The 24867-nt window shown below is 46.7% G+C and overlaps 1 protein-coding gene across 4 annotated transcripts in view; it reads right to left on the reverse strand.

Annotated features, from left to right (window-relative positions):
- EXOC6 (exocyst complex component 6) overlaps nucleotides 1–24867 on the reverse strand; it is a 2769442-nt gene that overhangs the window by 926683 nt on the left and 1817892 nt on the right. For all 4 annotated transcript variants that reach the window (XM_069611363.1, XM_069611365.1, XM_069611364.1 and 1 more), the window contains exons 16-17: nucleotides 9284–9395; nucleotides 8649–8783 (exon numbers count right to left, since the gene is read on the reverse strand). In XM_069611363.1, coding sequence (XP_069467464.1) covers nucleotides 8649–8783; nucleotides 9284–9395 — 247 coding nt within the window. The remainder of the gene's footprint in view (nucleotides 1–8648; nucleotides 8784–9283; nucleotides 9396–24867) is intronic.

Genomic DNA, 24867 nt, shown 5'->3' on the forward strand with positions numbered 1-24867 from the left:
TTCTTGACCATTTCTTCCCCTATTTCTACCAGTTTTTTCCCCAGTTCATCTTCCCATATATATGATAACTTGTCTTTCTGTGCCTTTAATGCGATTAGATGGCCCCTCATTACTGCTTTGAATGCTTCCCGTGTTGTGCTTATGGAGACATCCGGGGTGTCGTTGTACTTGAAGTATTCCTCTATCTTTTCTCTGATAGCTTCTTTTGACACTGGGTCTTGTATTATGTCTCTAGGGAGCGTCCATCGCCATAGATTCGATCTTTTCATGAATTTGGGGAGTGTAATCCACAACGGGGCGTGGTCCCAGAGTGATATTAGGACTCTTTCTATGTCCCGTATTTCTCCGACTAGTGTCCCTGATGCCCAAATATAGTCTATCCTGGAGCTGGTGTCATGTACGTGCGAGTGGTAGGTGCATCTTTCTGTTGATCCTTTAAGTCTGCGCCATACGTCCTCTAGGGCTTGGCTCTGCATCGTCTGTTTCAGTGCCTGAGAGGGAGATCCTACTTGGTTACTTTAGGGGTTCGATCGATCTTCTTTGTGGTTCCATGCTTGGTTGAAGTCTCCGGTGAGGATCACCTCCCCTTCTGTGAAGTTTTCTAATTTGTTGATTGTGTCCTTGATAAAGCCCTCCTGTCCGGTGTTTGGAGCATACAGAGTGGCTAGTGATAGTTGGCGGTTGTCTATCTTGACCTTTGTGAAGACATAGCGACCGTTCTTGTCCGTTTGTGTCTCTTTGATCTGGATCTGTAGGTGATTTGCGAAGGCAATAAGTACTCCTTTCTTTTTTTCTTCATCGTTAGATTGGATGATTTGATTGTAGCCTCTAATCCGAAGGAGGCCTCTCCTTTCTTTCTGTATATGCGTCTCTTGGAGCGTGATTATATCATATTTTTCTCTGTGCCGGAAGTGTTCCAGTTTTTTCCATTTCACTGGCGTATTCTGTCCTCTGATGTTGTATTTTAAGACTTTCAGCCCCATTCTTCCGGGTTAGTCTTTGTTTTCTTATTGGTTTTCCTTTGTGGGTCCCTTTGATGAGCTAACAAACCGGTGTTGGAGTCTTTTCCCCTATGAACACCCCCCCGCCACCCTCCCTACCCCCCTCCCTACCCCTCTCCCTCCTTCTCCCCCCAACTTTGTCCCTGAGGAGGGCGCTGGGCCCTATGGTTGCTCCGGCGTCGCGCCTTTGCTCCATGCCCTCTAACATCTCAGGGTTAACTGTTCGCAGGGGTTCCTAAACTCTGCTAGTGGCACGGATTCCATGGCCGTCCCATGGCTCTGCCGCGCCTTCTCGTCGGCACCTGCCCTGTCTGATTTGTCTGTGCAATCTTTGCCTCTCCGTCCGTCTGATTTTGCGAGCGTGCTGACTGCTTGGGGGGTCTTAGCTTGCGGGATTGATGTCTTGTTTTCTGTTGCCCCGTTTGCCATCCCCTCGGCTGTCTTCTTTGCCTTTGGGGTTCCCTGGTCTTTGCTGTCTCTGGTTCCTGTTCCCGGCATCCCAATATCGTTAGGCCTTCCTCGCAGGTGAGTATTTGATGTTGCTTTTCTTCCCATGTGAAGAGAAGGCCAAAAGGAAATGTCCATTTGTAGCGGATTTGTTTTTCTGCCAGGAGTTTCGTAAACTGGTTCATTTCTCTTCTGTTTCTGAGCGTGGATTGGGCTAAGTCTTGGTAAAGCTGGATTTCCTTACCGTTCATTCTAATTTGCTCCATTGTTCTGGCTTTAAGATTTGTTCCTTTTGGGCGTACAGTGTCATGGCCACTAATACGTCCCTTGGGCATGATCCGGGCTCCCCAGTTCTTCGAGGGCCTACTCTGTGTATCCTATCGATGTGGATGTCGTCCCCTGTCCCGTCTTGCAATATTTCTTGGAATACTTGCTGAATCGCTGTGCGTAGGTCTTTGTCGGCTACTGTTTCCGGCATATTTTTAATTCTGAGGTTCGATCTTCTGGACCTGTTTTCCAAGTCTTTGCATTGGGTTTCCAGTTCCTGCGCTAGGCGTGCGAGTCGATCTTGTGCTTCTGCATATTGGAGGACTTCTTCATCCATATTCTGGACCGACCTTTCTAGATTGTCTATTCTCTCCTCAAGGTATTCTATGTCCTTTTTCAGTTCTTGGACCGCTTGTTTCAGTTCTCCCTTCATGTTGTCGAACTGAGCTTGGGTTGATGCGATGAACTGTTCCTGGAACGCCTTGAACCATGTTTTCATGTCGTCCCTTGAGGCCATTTCTGCGTCTTCTTTCTGATCAGCTGGGTCTACCCCCTTGTTTTTCTGTTTGTTTTATCGCTTTGGTATCCGATTTTCTATTCCCCAGATTTGGGTCAGGTCTAGGTCTAGCCTGGAATGGCTTTTGCTTGCTGCTGTTGCCTGGGTCCCACTCTTCGTTCTAGGTCTTGGCATGTGTATGTCTCTTGCCCCCTTCTGCCACTTCGTCGTTGGGTCCTCTGTATTGTGTAGAGTTGTTGTCGGCTGCGTATCTCTGACAGAGGACCAGCCGCGCTATGGGGTGCTTGCTGGAGTTTAGGAGCCTCTTTTTCTATCTTTGTGGCGCGTTCCCCACTGCGCGTTGGGCCACCGTTGAGGGCCTGAGTTTCTCCCTTTAGGTGTCTCTTCGTATTTTTCTGGGGTCCCTTCTTCGTTTCTTTTGCGGTTTCAGTGTCCCTGTGACTTTGATCCTTGCGGGGCTTCTGCCAGTTCCCTAGGTTGAGGCCTTCACTCTCTTGGTGTGCCCTCTTTGCTGATGGAGCCCCCGCCGGCCCGCCTTGATGTCGCCGGGCGGGCCTGGGTCCTTATTTCTTGCTTCGTGGGGGGAGGCCCGGCTCTCGCAATCTCCGGCGTGGAGCGCCGGGTTCCCCGCCCCCGATGTGGGGGGGCGCTTCCTTCTCTCCCCCGTCCCCTGTGCGCTCCCCTTTGCTCCTTGGGGGCCCGCCGCCTTTGTCTGTATGGGGGGGCGGCCCTCCCCGTCTGTCCCAGGATCTCGCCCCCGGCGCGTACCTGCGTTATGGGTGCACCTCTGCTGGGCTCCTCTGGATCCGGAGGTCCGCTGTGCTCAGACCGCTGTCTCTGCTGCCTCCTTCTCCCTCCGATCGGCGCCGGGGGGCCTGGTATCCCGTCTCTCCCGCCGTGTGGGCCTCGCTCTCCTGCTGCGTCGTCCTCCGGCACCCGTCTCCTCTCCTCGCCGGCGCTGCAAGGTCTCCGGATTGGGTTGCCTCCTATGTCCACGGGCCTCGCGGGCTGCCGGAGTTTCTGCTCGGCTCTTCGGGTCCTCCACGGATCGGCCCCGCGTGTTCTCCTCTGCTGCTGGTGGGCCCCGAAGGGCGGCTCTCTCCGCGGCTTCGTCGCCGTTGTGGAAGGGGTCGCGGCTGGATCTTCAGGGCCGCGACCGCCGGGTGGTTCACTTCTGTGGGAGTTGTCTCCCCTGTCTCACCTTCCGGGAGATGAGGCACCTCTCGGATGGCTCGGTGACCGCCTAAATTATTGTGCTTTATTGTCGCGGCCCGAGCTGGGGGATAGAGCTACGCTCACGCACGTCTGCCCAGCTCGGCTGCCATCTTGGAATGACCCTTTTCTTTGATTTTATTGTCGAAGACGACGAGCGATGGGAATCGCTTCTGGACCTGGACCGATGCCTTTTGCGTCGAGGAGACTTCTCCTCACGAGACCTTGACTCGACGCTAGAGGCTTTCCGGTCGGGTTTACGACCTACCTGTAAGATTTCCCTTCCCCGTCATCGCCTAATACCTCGTACAGGCCTCCATGTCGTGGACTTCCCGGAGACACCACAGACATTCTCGGTGCGGGTCCGTGATAGACATTTTCGAACTGCAAGATTTACACTTTTTGAAACCCGATCGCGGGGTCGTAGTCGGCGTCGATGACGAAGACATATCGATATATATCAGTAATATTCACTGCATCACAGAACTCGAGGCGGGCCGAATCTCCGAAGCAACGTGTACCGTGGAAAAACGGAACTGAGGCCAACTGGCGCCGCGCGTTCTACTTGTATACCCGATGAAGTCACCCTTGACGGAGGCCTTCGAGGGACCATCGACTCGATGACATCGATGCACGGCGTCCTTTGCCGAATTTATTTTCCGAAGCAGCTAAAGCTGGATGGAATACATCTAAGATGAGGAATACGTTGGAGGACGCAATCCACTTGAAAGTCCATATCCGACTTTGAGCTGATTTAAAGCATGGCGAGGGGAGAGAAATGTTTTCATACGAAGGACGACTTTTCTTGCCACATCTTGTGAAATAAAAATTCTGTTACCCTACCGCACAAGAGAATTTTTCTCTTTAGCTTTTGAAATGATAAGATGTAAGTGCGTGTACTCCAATAAAAGGAAAATTTCCATGCGTGGTGAAGGATGGGGTGAATTGGAGGATTTTAAAGGTCCAATGCGGTGCACACGCGGAATATTAATAACAGTGTCAAGTGAAGAAGCAGTGGAAGCATCTTCTGAAGGAATAGAATAGAAACCTTCCCTTCACATCCCTCAGGCAGGCCTGAAATACGCTGGTCATTATGTCTTCCACTATTTTCCAATTCTTCATTGTGCTTCTGGAGTTCTAGGACAGTATTTTCCAGTAGAACAACTCTGGGAGAGATGTCCTCGATAGAGCTAACTCTTCTCTCCACCTCATCCATTTTGTTCTCGAAAGCACACCACCTGTCATGTAGTTGCTGTCGTTTTTGCTTAGTACTCTCAATAAAAGGTTTTAAGGACCTGATCTCTTGTAGCAGAACCTCCATGTTGGGGTCCAAAGGCGCAGGTGGTGGAGGGGATTCACTCTTGGGTCTTTTATGTGTGGCAGTTGAGGCAGTGACATGGGAGTCCTTATGCAGTTGTGGAGACTGTAGCCCAGTTTTTGCAGAAGACATGGTCAGCTGTAGAGCTATTGAAAAATAAATGGACTGTTTCCAGTAGAATGAAGTTTGCACTGCCAGCAAATATGAAGATGTAAGAAAGAAAGATCAATAAAGATCCAGGAAATGTAGGAGTATATTGAGGGAAGATAACGTGACTATGATAGTCTATGCAAAAAGCACAGAGAGCATAATCAGATAGTTGTTGGGAGAAGTAACACTTTGAAGAAAGATCCACCTAAAGAAATGTGTAGAAATAAATGTATGCAATCTTATTTAGTAATCCTTTTACAAATAAAGTACTTTTCTGAGAGACCAGTAGATAGCACCAAGGAGGTGATGGTCCAAAGGCCAGCTTCGGCAGCGCTCGGAAGTGCGCACCGAAATAAGCTGAGTTTCTTCTTAGTGAGCTTGGTCACAGAGGCACGCTGCGGCTGGACCGTAGCACAGAGCCTCGGCGAACACGAACTTGGTAAGCAGGCAAAATAAAGGCACAGCTGGATGCCTCAAGAGCAGTGATCAAAAAAGTAATATTAGAAATGCTACAGAAGGCAGTTTTAAGGCATAACAGAAACATAAGTGAAACGTCAAGGGTGGAATGCATGTTTCAGGCAGCCATTTTCTTTGGCGCCAAGCCACGGCCCCCACTCCCCACTATTAGTATTCTAATAACAGTCGCAGCATCATCTGGGCTAGTTTGGCAGGCAGGCTGCAGCTGAACATTCCCTTTACCAATCGATAAACTTAAGGTTCTATATTGCAGTTGCTGTTAAAATATCTACATTTGTATTGATCGTGCACACTTTTTTCAGTGGGCAAATGGACCTTGTTCCGATTTAAGCCTTGAAATTCAATCCCAGCTGAACCACTTACTTCTGCAGTGGACCCTGATGTGGTTGGCATTAATGTTTTGTGAATGCATATCAAGTTTAATGAAGCCCTAGGCTTTTTATAATAGGGAGGGAAAGTAATCTTTAATTCTCGCAGACGATGGTGATGCTACACCAATACTAAATGAAACTCGTTAGGAGTGGTGATCCAATTGCTCACAAGAGTCGACTTGAACCCCTAACAGAGGCTTATGGGACTAGAGAGGATTAAACACGCTCTTTAGTTCAGTCAGGGTGGTTAGGATGGGAAAGGTGGCGGCCCTGCTGGATTTATTTACAGGCACCCTTATTTTGTTATGGGGCGACGGGAGTTTGTTGGTGCGCCTAACATACTTGTACAGATTTTTCTGAGAGGGGAAGGCTAAACATGTGGTTGGTAAGGCTGCCATTTCATCCAATATGCCAACCTCGCTGCACAACCTCTTAATATGGGTAGTTTTGGGGCTACATCATCATTCTTTCTAACATTTCACTTCAACAATCACAGAGTGGCCTTCAAGGTACCACCCAACAATTGGCGATGGAGGACTCTGGGCCCTGTAGTGCAGCCTATAATCTACGCAATCCACAATTCTGACTGCAAGCATCAATGCAGCAGCAAAGCCATCTTGCATTTTTCCTCCCTTCTCACTACCCTAGCCACTCCCTTCTCTTTCATATCCATGCACCAGAGTGCCTGGAAACCATGCAAAACGCAGCAGGATGTGATATAAACCGAATAACATAAGGTAAGACATGATTCCCGCATCCCTAAGCGAGACATCACTATCACAGTATGTGAACACTGGTTGCATGAAGGTCAGGAATTTCAGTATAGCAGACACACCAAATGTAGATTTCCCCGGTGTCACATTTTCCTGAATGCTGGTGTTAATAGCCCATTTCTAATATACCACTGATATCTCCTGGGTAAGAGTGGGCAGCTGGAAGGAGGACACCCCAGAGGATTCACTGGGTAAAACCAGTTTACTGTGCCTTCTTAGCAAACTGGGGTCTTATTTGTTTGAATGAAGGAGCACGAGTGCTTCCTCATTAGTCGGTTGGGTACGTTATGGGGGCTTTTACTGGTGATCAGCATACCACACATTAAGGTTATGGAGTCTTTGACCACAGGCAGATAAGGGATACATGTATATATTCATTGGTGATATATATTGCTCTCACCACTGAAAGATGATTTAGGCATTTCTTTTGTATTCTTCCACTCCCAGAGTGATCCAGTGAGGCCCACACCAATGCTCCCCGATTGGAAACCATTTATGAGGCCAAACGTGTGTGTACATTTCTACTCTTGGTCCTAACACCGGTCATGTAGAAGGCCTGGGGATCTGGTGCACTATCCAGTCCACCGGTGCTTTAGAAACATGCATTAAAAGCTATGTGGTGGGGACGAGAGACTGAGCACTTTACTTCCAAAAGTTCCTGTTCCTCTAGGTATTGTCTGCAGTGACTTTACCATCCTTGAAAACACTCAATTCCATTTCCTTTAGGTAAGGTGTGCACTCGGTTTACCAGCCTTGAAAACACTCAGATTCCATTTCCTTTAAGTAAGGTGAACACTTACTTTGCCAGGCTTGAAATCATACTGATTCCAGCTGCCTTAGGTATTTTCCGTAGTTGCTTTATGCTGCTAAAAAGCAAGGTCCTGGTTGAGTGGTTTATCTCCATCTGAACCAGGGTGGACTCAGTCGCTGATAGCCTGCGCCCTCCCTGCACTGGTTCCTTCCTCTTCACCTCACCTCACCTACTGCTGTGTGATCCACACCTGCTGGTTTGTCATCCATGTAGAAAAATAGTACTTTAACCACCACAAACAGTGCCGCAAAATATTGCTAATGGTAGTTTTTCTGGAGGGTGCATTTCTTTTACCATTACTAATATCCCTGGACCGCACACTTCTTTTAACGATAATACCATCCGATGACACCTTCCTCTTTCAAAATGTCTAATATCCGTGGAACGTGCACTCCTTTTAACATTGCCAATATGGAAATCATTTTACCTTTAGCATTACTAATATTCCTTCTCCCCTATTCCCTTTCTACCATTGTGGTTCCCAGGGCTCCAGTCCCCCAAAAAAGTGTGGGGGGGGGGACTAACATATGCAATGGTAAGTCACATGAAGTGAACATATCCCAAATTGAAATATACAAATGTCATTACATGTGGAAAATCAGTTTATTAACATTGACATCAGGCTTCTGTAGAGAGCTTGTCTAGAGAAACTTCTCCATTTGATTTCAACTGCTTTTAGCACGGCATGAATCGAAACTGAACGCACATTTTAGCATACCACTTTAAAATATGCATTAGCACAATTTAAAGTGTATCACATAAAATGTGGTCGCAACGACATACAATAAGACACTGCAAGAAATATAAAGTGGGATTTGTTCTCATCTCTAGCCATCTTGCAAACCGTTAGAGGCCACGTGTGGGGCATCACACCTGGCCCAAGATTTGCATGGTGGGCCACTAACACTGAAGGCTGGCTCTACAGTATTCGCGAGGGCGTATATCATGTTACAGTGATATCGTAACAATATTGTTCTTAGTGTACTGAGGGGCAATGCTATCTGATGCCATTTCCTGTGATGTCAAGGGTGAAAGGTTGTGTGCAATCACTTCCTGTGATGACATTACACTATTCCTGTGATGTCACTAGGGGCAGGGACAAATTACATCACTTCCTGTGTAGTCAGGGAGGTCAAGAGTCATGTGATGTCACTTTCACTAACCCTGGCATTTTGGTGAAATGATGTCCCTGCCAGGCTCAAAATTAGTTCCAGGGCTGAGCCCTGGCAACGCCCTCCACAATCCCACAAGCAATGGAGTGCACCATACAGCCTCTTGGCAGGCCTCTCTTGCACGCAACATACCTTAAAAGTCGAAAGTCCATAAAGTCTTGTCGTGTGAACAGTCTCCGGGGAAATATTTGTAATGTTACTTATAAAATCCTCCAGGTATTTACAGGCTTGCTCCAAGTGTGTTGTGTTAATGATTATCTGCACCAACTACAAAAAAGAAAATAGCTCCATTAAGGCCAGCTAATGCCACCTGATTTCCTTCCTGCAAGCAGCTGCATTACTACTCAGTAATTACTATATTACATCACACAATGGAGAAACTGCCCAATTCGATTGTCGATTGTAATCCTTACAAAACATAATGCTGTAAACAAAATGTCAACCACGATTAGAGAAACCAAAACCTATACAATAAAAAGATAGCTTTTAACTTTTGTCAGTGTAATTATAATACAATTTATTTTATTTTGTGACACATCAAGGCTCCTGCGATGGCAAAATGCATTAATACAAGCCACTGATGAATAGCACATGCTTATTTCAAACTGCATGGTGTGTTGTAACACAGTAAATGGCATGGGGGTAAAGCTGTGTTCATTGTTGGGTACCCAAAGCAAAAGAGTTGAAGGGTGGGGATACGTTAATGTATGTTTTACCACTGAAGCTTGTCATCTGTTGTTATTTAGTTTGAGTGTTTAACAACCTACCTCTGTCAACCCTATGTGAGGCTTTTTGATGAGGTTCTGTAAACAGCCACTTAAGGTTCTGGTCAGCAGCAGGTTGGTAGATTTTCTAAGCATATCGTCTATTTCAGTTGAGCTGCAACAGTCATTTACACAACATTAAAATTATTAAAAACGTTGTGTTTATTGTGCATACAGCTTAAAATTAAACTTTGCACATTTCATAACATAATCACAACTTCCACTTGATCAACAAATACAATGATTTCACAAAATATACATACAATATTGCTATAAACAGATAAGACAACCAGATAAAATATTGGGCCTCATTACGACCCTGCTGGTCCGGAAAGAACGGTGGCAGTAAAAACGCTGCCACTGTTCTTTCCGGACCGGCTGATTCAGAGTTCTGCAGGCGGGAGGTGTCACTCCCCACAGGTCTGACCTGGCCGGAGTAACGCCACACGCCTGCAGGCGCAAATTGAAACACAGGCTCCGTCATAGACGGAACCAGTGGTTCCATTGTCCCCATCCCCATGGAGTCCTATGGGACGCCATTGGAATGGGGACTTACAGAATTCTGCCTCCGGAATTCCCGGGTCACCGGGGTCCTAATGCCCCAGTTATTCTTGGAATCACGGAGGCGGAATGGTAATACAGGTCCGGCAGTAGCCAGCCGGTTTTTCCGGCACAGTAACTGCCGGACTCGTAATGAGGCCCATTCTGTTACATAGATCAGCACAGCATCAAGTACCTATATCACTTCTAAAAAGCAATAAATAACAAGCAAGAGCATTTAAGATCACTCAATTATCAGAAATATATCCTCTATGCATCTTATTTCTTTTTACATTTTTTTTATTTGTATAGCGCGCAAACAGCCCACAGGCATCGTGGCGCTGTTACAGAGGTAAGTAGGCCCATTAGTTACAGTGGTACATACAGAGAGTATTGAAGATATAACAACTGTAGGTAAATTGGTTACAGAAGTACAAGAATTAGTTACATTGGTGCATGACATACCATATGAGGTGTACACAGTCCAATTGGTAGTACGCAGGTGTGAGGCACAGACCGGGGTGCAGGCAGAGGTTAAACAACCAGGTTTTGAGTGTTTTGCGGAATGCAGTGTGTGAGGGTTCGTTTCTAATGGCGAGTGGCAGGGAGTTCCATTGTCTGGCAGCAATGAAAGGGAAGCTAGCAACACCTGCTTTGGCTCGTTTGACTCTGGGGATTATGAGTCGGTGGAAGTATGGTGTTCTCGAGGGTCTGGAAGAGCCTGTTCTCACAACTATCAAGGAAACGTAGGGGGGGGGGTTGTGTGAGTGATGCACTTGTGAGTGATGGCGAGAGTTTTGAATAGGACGCGTTCTTTGATGGGGAGCCAGTGGGCTTCGCAATTGGCAGCAGATATGTGTTCTCTTTTGGGAATGTTGAGAACAGCTCGAAGTGCGTTGTTTTGTATTATTTGGAGTTTCATTAGGTTTTTTAATGTAGTGCCTGCAAAGAGGATGTTCCATTAATCCAGTCTTGAGCCTATTATGGCGCGGGTGATGGAGAGGCAGTTCTCAGTGGATAAAAATGGTTTGGCTGTGTTAATCAATTTGGTGTAGTAGGCAGCTGAGAAGGTGATGCCGCTGACTTGACATGACATGGAGAGGGTGGCATCAAGGTAGACTCCTAAGGTTTTGACAGATGGGGAGACATGGATCTGTATGTTGTCGATTGTAAAAGCGATGTATTGGTTGGTAAGTTTATTTAGGGTTTCCTACTAGGAGGATTTCAGTCTTATCACTGTTGAGGCAGAGACGGTTGACTGACATCCAGCCCTGAATAGTGGAGTAGGCTGTGTTGGGGGCCTTGGCGTCAGTTTCGTAGTTACCGTAGAGTGGGAATAGGACTTGGGTGTCATCGGCATAGTGTAAGCTCTGCCATTGGAATCTAGGATGTCAAATAGAGGCCTAGTGAAAATGTTGTAGCGAGTGGGAGAGATACAGGATTCCTGAGGGACTCCGCAATGGATGAGCTGATCCAGGCTGTGGCATTGGGTGAGAAGGGTGCTGAGGAAGTGAGGTGATGACATAGAATGGTGTGGTCCACTAGGTCAAATGTGGAAGATAAGTCCAAGAGGAGGAGTAGGGCAGGCTTGCCTGCATCCTTTATATCATCAAGTTGTTTTTTCAGGTCAAGCAGAGCAGATTCTATGCTGTGACCGAGGTGAAAGCTGGATTGCTGTAGGCCCAGGATCTTGTTGGTTTCGAGGAAGTGTTGGACATGAGTGCAGGATGCTTTGTCGAGGATTTTTAAAAGGAAACAGACTGTAGTTATGGGTCTGTAGTTGTTGAAGGAGGCCGGGTCAAGTGACTGCTTTTTTAGAAGTGGTAGTACCCAGGCTTCCTTAAGGCTAGGAGGGACCAGTTCTGAGGCAAAGTAGGTGTTGATAAATGCTGTGACAAACAGGGCCAATGTGGTAGTTCAGTCTTTAATGATCGTGGCTGGACAGTCATCCCCTTTGCAGTTGTGTTTCAGGAGGGTGAAAACTTAGAGTTCTGTGACATCATTGAAGGCGAAGAGGGGGAAGTCCTGGGCAGAGGGGTTAGTGGTGGGTGCAGCTGTGAGGACAATGCATTTTGGTTTGTTGGGATTCTGCACTTAGAACACCACAAATCGTCTTTAGAAATGACCTCTGTGGAAGGAGCTGGTGATTCTAGTACTCTGAAGGTGGAGAAGATCTCCTTCGTTACAGACTTTGCATTGGTAATCCTAGTGTTGAAGGAGGCGGATTTGGCTGAGATGATTGCCTTTTTGTATGGGGCGGCTATCTTGTTGAATTCTAGTTTTGTGGATTCAAGTGTGTTTGTTTGCTAAACGGAGAGGGCGATGTGTTTCCTGGAGCGGAGTTCCAGTAGCTCTGGTGTGAACCAGGCATTTGCATGTCTGACAGTTTCCTGGCTGACAGTGGAGATATGGCATTGAATGCATTCTTTAGTGCAGTGTTGTATCGATCAGGTAGAATGGTGGGGTCGTTGGAGAAAGGATGTCTGAAAGCAGGAGTTTCTAGATAGGGCAGTAGCCTCTCTTTGGTTAGTTTCCCTGAACTGTGAGCTGGGGCGGGTGGTAGTGGGGTGGTGAGAGGTTTTTATTTCGTAGGCATGGGGATGGAAAAGTGGATGATATGATGGACTGTCCAGGGGCAGGGGACGCTGGAACAGATGGATGGGGAGCAATTGTGGTCGGCTATGCAATCAAGGATGCAGCCTTTAGAGTGGGTGGGGTTGGTGATCGATTGACTGAACCTGAGGGTGTCTAGAGCTTTGGCAAGAGATTCGGTTTATGAATACTCAGGGTCATTGAATCCGAGGTTCAGGTCTCCTAGTAGAATGGACTTAGAGGAGATTTTTAGGATGTCGGATAGTAAATGTATGAGGTTCTCATGGAAGTCAGCCATTGTGCTGGGGGATGGGGGGATGATTGACCATGTGTACTGTGATGGTGCAGATGGGGGCGGTGGTAAGTTTGAGGGACAAAACTTCACTGTTACCTTTCGAAGGAGTTGGTAACCTGTCTTAGGAGATGGGATTCCTTGGCAATGAGGTCAACTCCACTGCTTTTGGTGTGTAGGCAATCCTGACAGTAGATGTTGTAGCCTTGGGGTAGGGCTAAGGATAAGGCGGGGTCAGAGGCTTTGTGTAGCCAAGTTTCGCAGATGGCTAAGAGGTACGCATTGTGTGCGGTGAGCAGGTCACAGATTTCCAGAGCGTGTGCTGGGAGGGAGCGGGCATTAATGAGGGCACAGTGGAATGAGGCAAGTGGTTTAGTGGTATGCATGGGGAGGCTGCTAATTATACCAGTAATGGTGGCAAGGGGGCTGGCTGAGTGAGCTGTACTTAACTTGGATCCAGCGTGGGTGGATGTATTGATGCTAGGCTTCGGCATAACAGGTGACGGGTTAGTGTCGGCCTTAGTGTGCAGAGGATTTACGGGAGTAACATGCATGAGAGAAGGGGCTGCAATTTGATTCACCAGGTTAGGAGTCAAGTTATAAGTAGTGAGCATGAAGTCAGCAGAATACAGGGAGGGTATATCTGAATTGGTGTGTACAGTTACATTTGTGCCTGGTAGGCAAGCAGCAGAGGCGGTCAGATACAATGGTGATCTAGTGAAGTGACCAGAGGAGGTGGTGGTTTGAAGAGTGGATTTGAGGAGGAACAGGTCTTTTTTGGGTGGTCTGGGGGGGGTGTCTATAGCAGGTGCAGCACAGGGTAGTTAACTAGAGATGACGGTGAATGAGAATGTGGGGCTGCCTGGGTTCATAAGTATGGTGTAATCTTTCCTTAGTTTAGGCAGGAAGACTTCTTTTCATGTGAATGTGGGTGATGGTGACTGGGGCAGAGCAGCGACTAGGGTGGGTGGGCTCTCTGAGGCCGTGAAGAGAGGTAGGAGTACAGTGATTGTAAGTGTACAGTTATACAGGTTTTTGGTTTGCTGTTGGGCGAGTGACGAGCCAGACTAGCGTGGCTGTGTTTGGCTGCTGAGGTTTGGGTGCGCAGGCTGAGTAGGCAATTTCTTGCGGACGTGCCTTTGGGGCAAAAGGGGCATTGAGTTGGTAATGTGCAGGCACGCAACATTGTTAGTCTACGGTTGCCCAGTGTCTGTGTAGGGTTGGGGAATGCATAGATGGCTGGTTGGGTAGCTAAGGGTGTGATGGGAGGGGGAGAAAGGAGGGAGTTGGCAGCTGCAGAGGTATCAAGCTTAGCGAGTTTTGGGGGCACAAGAGTGCAAGTAGGTGGGGGCTAGCAGGGTCAATTGGAGTGCAGTTTGACATACAGATTATTATTCTTGGACGGCAGGCAGGAACCGTGCATCTTGGCAGGTGGCTTATCTTTGCGTGCTGCAACGGTTATCTGTGTGGTGCGGCAGAGAGCTTTTGTGCTCTTTGCTACGCCTCCTACTTGGCCGGATAACCAACCGGTGGATGTGTGAATTTGGAATGGGCGCATATATGCAGGGGTTAAGGCTAAGTGGGTTCAGGTGTGAAGCCTAGGGTATGTCAGAGGGCCTTGTATCATGTGTTTTAGTAAGTCTAGAGTTGTGTTTGAGGTTGGGTGTGCAGGTGGATGCATGTTTGTGGGGGGAAATCAAGATGAATTGCTTTGAGCATGGCTAGAATTAAGTTAAAAACACACACCTAGAACCAATTTAAAAACACACCGCTAGAGCCAATTTAAAAGGTGCTTGTGAGGCACGGCAATGAGTGAGTACAGAGCATATTTGAATGCAAGTAGGAAGAGCACATGTTTGTACAGTATTGCTTGCCAGGCACAACATGCTCAATCAGTTGACGTAGGTGGAGGCAGCAGGGAGAATCGCGAGAGCACATGGGTAACGGGTTAGTGCTTATTATGTACAGCATAAAAGTGTAGGGCGTTGGGCAGTATGAGGAGCCAGGTAGAAATATGAAGGGCAAAGTCTTGCCAGTGTAGGGGGAGTATGCCTCCACGTTTTAAGCAAATCTTCCTTGAAAAAAGGGACGGTTTCACTCAGGGTTTGTCCACGCACAGACAAGCTCAGATAGGTGCCTTAGTTGCAGGGCCTTTGTGTGAGGGGCCGGCTTCAGCCTGCCGGCGATCTGGATTAGCTAAAGAACAGTGGTGGCATCCAATCGGACCACAGCAGCTTCAGATGGTGGACTGCTGCTCGGAGAAAAGAAACAGGGGCCATTTTTGAGGGTGCAGATTCACATTGCTGCTTTAAATGTACACATTGCCTTAGGGGGGTTTACACACCACCATGAATGCATGTGCGCTAGGCAGATGGGTGGGTTTCAGCTACCATTAAATAAGTAGTACGTTTGTGCACTCGATTTTGATGAAAACGTAATTTTGAAATGCAACAATCCCTAAAAAGCAAGCAAGGCTTACCTAGCAGGCAGGATGTGAGCATGCTGCTCCAACAGCGTGCAGTGATGAAGGGGAGCACCAGCAATGCCTTCTGTGCTGAAACACAGCAATCGATAAAGACATTTCCAAACCTACTAACATCCTTAATTAAACTAACAACTGTTTGATGCTAGCTGTTGCACCTTACCCTAGCCCTGCCTGATGCTAGTCACTGTGCCTCACTAGTTACTGTGCCTCACTAGTTTGATGCTACTGATATTTGATGCCAACAGCTGCACCATATCCTCCTGACGCTAGTTGCACCTAACCACTGTTGCAACTATTAGCCTAGCCCTTATCCTATTTGCTGTGTCTTACCTGACACTAGTCAAAGTGCTATATCACTACCGTCTCTACCAAATGTAATCTGAGATAACCACTCATTACATAATGCACGCTAGCAAGAGTCAAACGGCCATCCTACTATACCTCCTCATGCCCCTATTACACCTTACCCTGTCTATTGCTGCAGTAACCACGCACCTAGCAGAAAATGTACCTTGCACGCTCATAGAAAGAAACACCAGGCTTCGCGCCAAACTACCCCACCTTTATGAGCCCACCTACCACAACAAAACCCATAATCCTCTTCTGAGATCCACCTCACGACACCCCAAAGTATGCCCTAACCTCACCACGCCCTGTAATGATCCAACCCAACCCAAACTTATCCCCATAACTATCCAGGACTCACCCAACACAACCACCTTATCCGGAGCCCTGATCAACGCTAGATCCCCAGTGGCCCACGCCACGGAAATAGCAGACACCTTAACCACCAACAACATTGACCTACTAGCAATCACCGAATCTTGGCTGCACGAAGCAGCAGGCCCAGCACTCTCTATAGCCATCCCTGAAAACTATCAAATAATCAGATTGGGCAGACCCAATAACAGAGGAGGCGGTCTGGCCATCATAGCGAAGACTAACCTCGAGCTAAGGCCTTTCAATCAATCACCTCTCAAATCCTGCGAGCTTCTCACAGTCAAATTACCCATCTCTAACTGCCGCACCTTAACCATTTACCTCATATACAGGCCACCTGGCCCCATTGGCTCATTCGAGGCAGACCTATCCAGCCTCATAGCCAACAATACAAAAGACACATCTCAAATACTATTACTAGGCGACCTGAATCTTGGTCTGAACGACCCGGATGACAAACCAGCACATGCCATAGCCAGCATGCTAGCTGAACAAGGCCTAACCCAAAAAGTGCTCACCCCTACCCATAACAAAGGCAGGACCTTGGTGTGGATCGCCACCTTGAACTGCGATACCACCATCACCAAAACCACTCCTCAACACTGGACAGACCACTACCTCATTGACTTCACATTGTCTCTCAATAAAGAAGTCCGCAAAGAGAAAATCATGGCACCACCACTGCCCAATAGAGCAAAAAAATATATAACTCCTGACAACCTACTACCACTCTTACTGCCAACCCTTAATGCTCTCCCCGACCACCTAAACCCAGATTGCCTAGTAGAAAGTTACAACAAAGCCATGAAAAAAGGACTTGACGACATTGCCCCAAAAAAAATGCAAAAAAGCAAACAACAAGCTCACCTGGTTAACCCCCCATCTGAAAGAACTAAGAATGCGCAAAAGGAAATTAGAAACTCAATGGCGCAATACCCCCACAGAAGAGAACAAACTACAACTCAAACTCTTTGCTAACAATTACAAAAAAGAAACCCTTCTCACAAAAAAAAACCTATTCAATGAAAGAATCAGAAAATCCAGCTCCAACACCAGAGAACTATTTGCTATACTAAGGGAACTAGAATGCCCCATACCCCCACCAGATAACATAATCAAAGACAAACAATGGTGTACCAGCGTCCAAAACGCTCTAACCAGCAAAATCAAAACTCTCCAAACAAAAATCGCACTGAAAAAAGACTCCCTAACCCCTAACACATCATCTCCCAGTAATCACGCCAAAACAACCAACCCATCAGGCCCGAATCCATTCAGATTCACTAAAATATCCATCCTAGAAACAGAAAGGGTTATAGCCTCACTTAAACCATCCAACTGCAAAGGCAACAACTGCCCACCCCAGATAATCAAAGATGCTGCCAGGGACCTAGCTCCCTTTATTACCAAACTCATCAATGCATCCTTCTCCTCCAAGAACATACCAAGCAATCTCAAAGAATCATGGGTACTGCCTCTCCTCAAGAAGCAAACCCTAGACACTGCTATCCCCACTAATTACAGGCCCATCACCACGGTACCGTTCCTGTTAAAGATAATAGACAGAGTAGCATACCTACAAATCCAGCAATATCTAGAAACTCGCAAACTCCTAGGGGCCCGCCAATCTGGATTCAGACCACAGCACGGTACTGAGCAGCTCTAATCGATCTTAAAACCCAGATCAACGACAAAGGAAACACTGCCATGCTACTCCTCCTCGACCTGTTGGCGGCCTTCGACCTGGTGGATCACACAATCTTGTGCAAACACCTGGCCTCGGATGCCCACTTCTCGAAAGAGGCCATAGCCTGGATCCAATCATTCCTGGACAATCAAACCATGAGAGTCTTCTCCTCTCTAGCCTCAGCAGACCCAATCAAAGTAACCTGCTGTGTACCCCAGGGCTCCTGCGTTTACCCTACCCTCTACAACATCTTTACCAAGCCCTTATTTGACAAGTTGGACAGACTGGGTGTCACATACACTAATTATGCAGATGACACCCAGATCCTCATACCCCTTTCGGGCAACTTCGACTCAGATACGGCCTTCCTACACAAAATATACCTCATCATTCAGGCATGGATGGCCACACATGGCTTATGCCTGAACGATGAGAAAACCGAAATCCTGCTCCTCGGCTCTAACGCCAATCTGAAAAAACTCAGCCCCAACTACAAGGCTTTCATCGATGGCAACACAATCACAGTGGACAAAACAGTGAAAACTCTAGGCTTCCACCTAGATTCAGCCTTGTCTCTAAAAAACAAGTAAATTCATTAGCATCCTCTACTGCATACACATGAAAGCTAATCAGGGCAAGTAGAGCATTCCTCTCCCAAGCTAGCTGCATCATCATCGCCAATGCCCTAATACTCTCCTGACTCGATTATTGTGATGCCATGTACCTAGGAGCCAACAAATACATAACCGACAAACTTCAAACACTGCAAAACAATGCACTCAGAACAGCCCTTAACTTACCCTCCAAGCGACACATCTCCAACAAAAGAAGAGAACACAAATGGCTCAAAATCTGTGACCGCATCTCACTAAAAACGGCATCCCTCACTTTCAAATTCAGAAACAATGCAGCCCCCCCATCTCGCAACCAGAATAGCAAAAAAAACTTCCACCCGTCCCACCAGAATGCCTACAGATACCCAAATTCAGACTAAAGAAAATGGGCGGCAGTAGCTATCCTGTCATGGCAGCCCAACACTGGAACGACCTCCCGCTCAACATCAGAACAGACCAATCCTATCGTTTTAGGTGTAACACTCTCACCTGGTTACGATCCAATGACTCCCATGACTGACCTGTCCCCTCTCCCACTTACAAACCATAGCCAACCTGACTGTATATATGTACATCCCTTAGATGATCTACCGAAATGTAATTAACTATATGTATATATGCATGTATATATGTAGATATTCTATGCAACGTAATGCTGTGCCTTATACTCATATGTCCCCTATCAAGCAACTAAGTTTTTTTGTAATCGTATCTTCCTGTTCTCTGTTGCGCCCTGTTACCTCTGGGTTTTGCGCACCATACCAAATAAATAAACAAACAAACAAACTTGCTCCCATCTGTAAAATTGTTGATTAGTTAAACATTCATCAAACTGCTTGTAACCAATTCCTTTATTTTATTTTTTTTACTTTGTTTATTGATGGTCATGTCGATAATCGCACATTCCAATAATATTCATTGACAGTGCAGGGCAATTTCAACAGCGTATAAACATATACAGATTAATACATCATGGCGTAGAGGCAGGGGAAAAGTCATTATCAGATATCATCTCACATAAATAGCTTCTGAAAGGGGCCCATATATCTTTGGGGTGGTTTGTTACAGGCATGGACAATACAAATTGTTCTTCACATTCGTTCACAAATGTCAATTCTCGGAGGAAATCGCCAGTACGGGGTGCATATGTGCCCTTCCAGTATTTCACTATACATCTTTTGGCAACTGCACATGTCACATTGAAAAGCCTTCCTTTCTCAATAATCTCAGTAACACTGCTCCAAAACACAGCGATCAATGGCATGCCCAATACATATGAAAAGCATTCGCGTGTGGGTCAACACATTTCAAACATTTCCCAGAATAGTTCTACGTAAATTTGGCAATTTTTACAGGGGTGTAATGCAATTGGAGGATTTTGAACTGGATCATACGAAGGCTGGCGTTCATAGACACTGATTTTTTCAGTTGACAGTATTTGTGCCATTGTTCTTCACCTATTGCCGCACCCAGATTCGACTCCCATGTCGTTTTAATGGTGTTCTGGGCTTGGGTAAGCGATTTTATTAGGGCATACAGTTTGGAAACACCCGCCTTCGCACCATCCCCAGAAGTTATAACTCATATACACTCATGTGTGACAGGTTCCTCTGGGAACATCGGCCATCTCCCACCAACAGCAGCCCTTATACGATGATATTGTAATAATTTCAAATGCCCTCCCCCGATGGTACCCACAAAATCGTCTAGACTTACATATCTGCCTTCCGGGTACATGTCCTACATCTTCAACTGTTTATATGGATGCCAGGTTTTCTGCAGGGCTTCATCAAAAGTTAGGGAGACTCCAGGGAAGCACCAGAGTGGGGCCTCGTGGTCGTATGGTATCTCTATACTGAACATAACAGAGCGGAGATCCGTGGTGGACTCTGCATATCTTTCTATTGGGATATGTGTGGCGGTATCATCTTGATTGTACCAGTGTTTGGCAAAGCAGGCTTGTGCCGTTAAATAATAAAGTTCAAAATCAGGTGCAGCAATGCCGCCGCTCACATATGGTTGCACCAATTTATCCCATTTCATACTTGCGAGCCCAGTTTCCCAAACAAACTAGGTAGCCAAGGATTGGAGTTTGATAAATAATACCCTGCCTGGCCACAGGGGAACATTGCCAAAGTAATATAAGAGTTTGGGGAGGACTACCATTTTCAGGAGTGCTATCCGACCCTAGAGGGAGATGGGAAGTTTGGCCCACAGTTGCAGCTTCACAGCCAGCAGCTGTAGGAAAGTTTCATGGTTGTCAGCATACAATGTTTGCCGTTCCCTTGACACTATAATGCTCAGATAGCGAACCCAGACCAGCGCCCATTTGAATCCGCTAATATTCGGTGGGCATTCGGTAGCAGGTGTGAGTGGGAATACTTCTGATTTAGAGTTGTACATTTTATATCCAGAATACCGTACAAATTTGTGTATGCTTTTCATAATGGGCTCTAGATTTACTTATGGTTTTCGGACATAGAGGAGAGTATCATCCACATAAAGTGATATTATTTGAGGTGGGCCCGTCAATCTGATACCCCTTTGTCCATGGTTTGTACGCACAAAAGCGGCCATTGGTTCAATTGTTAGGGCAAAAAGTATGGGGGAGAAGGGACATCTCTGTCTGGCACCCTATCAAGAAGAAATAGTGCGGATACAGTGTGATTTGTGAGGACTCTTTCTCCTAGGTTGGTGTATAGGAGCCAAACGCACCGTATGAAGTATGAACCCAACCCGAAGCATTCAAGCACCAAGAATAGATATTCCCAGGATACAGAATCAAATGCCTTTTCGGCATCTAAAGCGGCTACCGCTGCCTTCGGGCATATCTGCGCCATTACCCCGAATTGCCGACAGAGATTAAGGGCAGTGGACCTCATTGGAATGAAGCCAGATTGGTCCGGGTGTACCAATTTGGGCATGTTGAGGAGAAGTCTAGTCGCAAGGATTTTGGCGAATATCTTCGCATCTGTGTTGATTAAGGAAAGGGGTCTGTATGAGGACATGTCATGAGGGGGGCCACGTGGTTTCAGTAATACAGTTATTATGGATTCTCGCATCGAGTCAGGAAGTATGCCCCGGTCCATAGCCTCTCCCCACACATTCAGCAAGATAGGGGCTAGTTCCTCGTGGCATTCTTTATATAGTTCAATTCCCAGGACATCAGATCCTGGGGCTTTCCCTGAAGCCAGGGCCTTAATGGCATCTACTATTTCGTCCTGGGTAATTCGTAAATCCAGCAAGGACTTAGCCTCAGGCGGGAGCCTAGGGAGTCCCAGTCTACGTGGTACCTAATTTCTAAGGTTGCTGAGCATTCCATGAGTAAATGTTCTAGAGTTTCCAGATGGTCATCAATTTTACAATACCTACATGATCTCTCAGATTTTCTTACGGCACCAATCAACTCCATGGTTTGCATTAGATCGAGAATCATTCTCAAATGTGTGGTCCTCAACTTTGCACATTGAAACTTATTAATAACTTAAGGCATTTTCCCTCAACAGAACCACATGAAAAAGACTGTAGCTAGCAACAGATCCTCTTGTCCTGCACCAATCAGACACCAGAGGGCTTTCTTAACCAATTCCGGGCAAGACTCAAGAGAGGCAGCAGACCGATCACATTGAGACAAAACCTACCTACAACTCACTAACTCATTCCCAAGGCAAGGATCACTCATTCTTCATCAAAACATTAATTTTGGTGAATATCGAATAGTCGGAAGGGCACATAATCTTATGTAAAAAGACAAGGGATTTCCATTTAATTCGAGCTGCAATTGACAGTAATCCAAATTCATATCGAATCACTGGAACTGGAACGCAGTTCGGCAATCCTAAAACCTTTATCCATATACGCCCCTCTACTTGTTGCCACTCCTTCTCCTGAAGTCACAGAGTAGATCAGTATCATAGAGGAGTGTTGGAATAACCTTTGTCCTGTACGCTTTCATCAATGGCGACAATGAGAATTTGCAATGTTTTGAGTTAGGCTTTTTCATTTGAGCTACATACTGGCCACACCTCTCTTTCATACTATTCATACAGGACTTTTTGCTTGGATCTTTGCGGATTGTAAAACCTAAATAATTGAATCTGTCTACCACCTCCAAATGTTTGTTATTGATTTTCCATATATAAGAGGTATTTTCCCCACCATTCTGGCAGAACATAATCTTTGTCTTTGTTGTATTAATGGATAAATCATGGCGGCCCATAAACTGGGCTAAGGAGTCAAACGAATGCTGGAGGTCAACCAGGGTCTGGTGAAGAATGACCAGGTTATCTGCCCATTCATTAAGACACTACGATCATTTCATTGCGTGCCTGTATTGTACATTGATGCAATCCGTGCCTGTGTTGTACAGTGATGCAATCACCTACTAGCTTTTGCTCGTTGGAGCAGTACCGCCCGCTCCATATTATCCAGGTTTAGCCACACCCCTCATAAGTAATGCTTCATGGCCTAGCAAAACCGTGATACTATTTTGATGCAGGTTTGCATAGTGCTCACAATGCCTGCAGCTCCCCGTCCTACTTGCTCACCGTTACGGCGCACAACCATTAACTTATGTAGCTTCTAGTTCGTTCTTCTCAACTTTGTCTTTACCGCGCCTCTTACAGCGCCTGCCTACCTCTACTGTCAAGCAGCCTGCTCAGCACCGTACTTACCATTATATAATTCCTTACAGTCATAGCCTAACATTTTGCCCTTGCCACATAATTTCCATTTGCTTTCATTGCAAGGGGCCAGCTCCACAGGTTTCGTCATTACTGTAGCTGAGCTACCTGCCCTCCCTCCACTGTATTGCCATTGCATACTGTAATTGCCATTATATAATTGCTTACTTTCATAGCCTTTGCCGCACATTGCCATTTGCATTCATTGTAAGTGGCCAGTCCCTCACGTATCATTATTCATTATAGCCAAGCTACTTGCCCTCTACTGAATTTTTGTCAGTGCATATTTACCACAGGGCTTCCCCACTCGCTTGCTCTCTGCCATAGTTCAGCAGCCTGCCTCTCCTATTGTACACCTCCACTGCTCATTCATCGCCTTGGAATCTCCCCAAGCCTGCTCCCTCCATCCTCTCCTGCGTGAGATGGCCAACTCCCTCCCTAATTTAGATGACGCCCCACCCTCTTTCTACATCCCCTCTCCTGCCTAAGAAAAAATGCACCTACCATGCGTGCCGCTGCCATCTCCAGCCTCTCGGACCACCTTGCTCGTAGACTATACATGCTAAGGTCCTGCACCAAACCCGTACTACACCAAAGTTGCCCCAGGCCAATGATCCTGAGGAATCATATGCTGGGCACACGCTCATCATGCCATCTTGCTTCCATGCGCACAGATGCCACGTACTGCATACCCGCCACCTCCTCTAACTCCTTGACTAAATTATTCCCTTCGGAGCCCATGCCACTCTCTGACAACACTCACGCCATACCCAAGGCTCTCTCATGCCTCCCCATGATGCATTCATCCACTCCTTCCCTGCGATGATTCCATTACCCGCTGCCCACAGCACCCACAGTAACCCCGTTAACAACAGTACCCCTCTGCCCCTCTCAATTGTGCCCTCATAAACACATGAAGCAGCCGGTCCTGCCATCGCATTAGCGCTCCCACCAGGCTACACCATTCACTGACAAGACAGACAGCACAGGAAAACAGGAAAGGGGTGCAGTATCGATCATAATCAAAGAAGCTCTCTCCCTCAGAATAGTCAACTCCCTAAAGGAAGGTAACGCTGATACCATCTCTGCCAAACTGTCCATTTCACCTAAATGCACAATTATCATGCATATTTTCTACCAGCTCCCAGATCCGGCATCAGACTTTCAGGGTAATCTACTTCATCTTTTAGAAGATAACTTCAAGACCTCCATCAAGAATATTCTACTTGTCGACTTCAAAGTGGACCTCAATGACCCTAACGACAAACCAGCCAAAGCACTTGCAGAGGAACTCAAGGACATGGGTTTCGTGCAACGAATTAACAATCCCACCCACTGCAAAGGTTGCACCCTAGATTGGGTTGCTGACCATAAGTCCTCTGCCACTATCAGCTCCAATTCCCCCTGCCCGGCACTGACCACCACCTCATCCAATTCAACATCCCTAGAGCCTCTGCCACTAAACTATACACCTCTGCACCACCGGCAATGGCTACAAGTGCCCATAAACTTTCCAAAGACAATCTCTTTCTTGAGGCTCCTACATTTAAGCCTCCCATTCTCCAATGACCCTGGCTAGTTAGCGGAACTGTACAACGATACCCTTAAAAAGCAATGGACGCCATTGCCCCATTTGAACCTAAAAAAGCCAAAATATCTATGCATGTTAATTCATGGTACACAGCAGAACTTCAGGCGCTACCCACCCTCAAATGTAACGAGCTGACCAAATGGCAAACTAAGCCCAGTGACTCCTCTAAGGAAAATTCCAAAAGTTGTCTGCCCACTATAAAAAAGCCATTATCTAAGCCAAGACCAACTCATTCAACACAAGAATGACAAATGCCAAGTCCCATTCCAAAGAAATGTTCGCCATCTTCAGTTACTTAGTCACTCCCACCACAAGCTCAGATGACATTGTTAAACATGATGCTTGGTGCTCGAGTATTCAAGCAGCCTTACTCAACAAAATAGA

The sequence above is a fragment of the Ambystoma mexicanum genome, chromosome 8, assembly GCF_040938575.1.
Source record: "Ambystoma mexicanum isolate Mex_15411 chromosome 8, UKY_AmexF1_1, whole genome shotgun sequence".
NCBI classification, from domain to species: Eukaryota; Metazoa; Chordata; class Amphibia; order Caudata; family Ambystomatidae; genus Ambystoma; species Ambystoma mexicanum.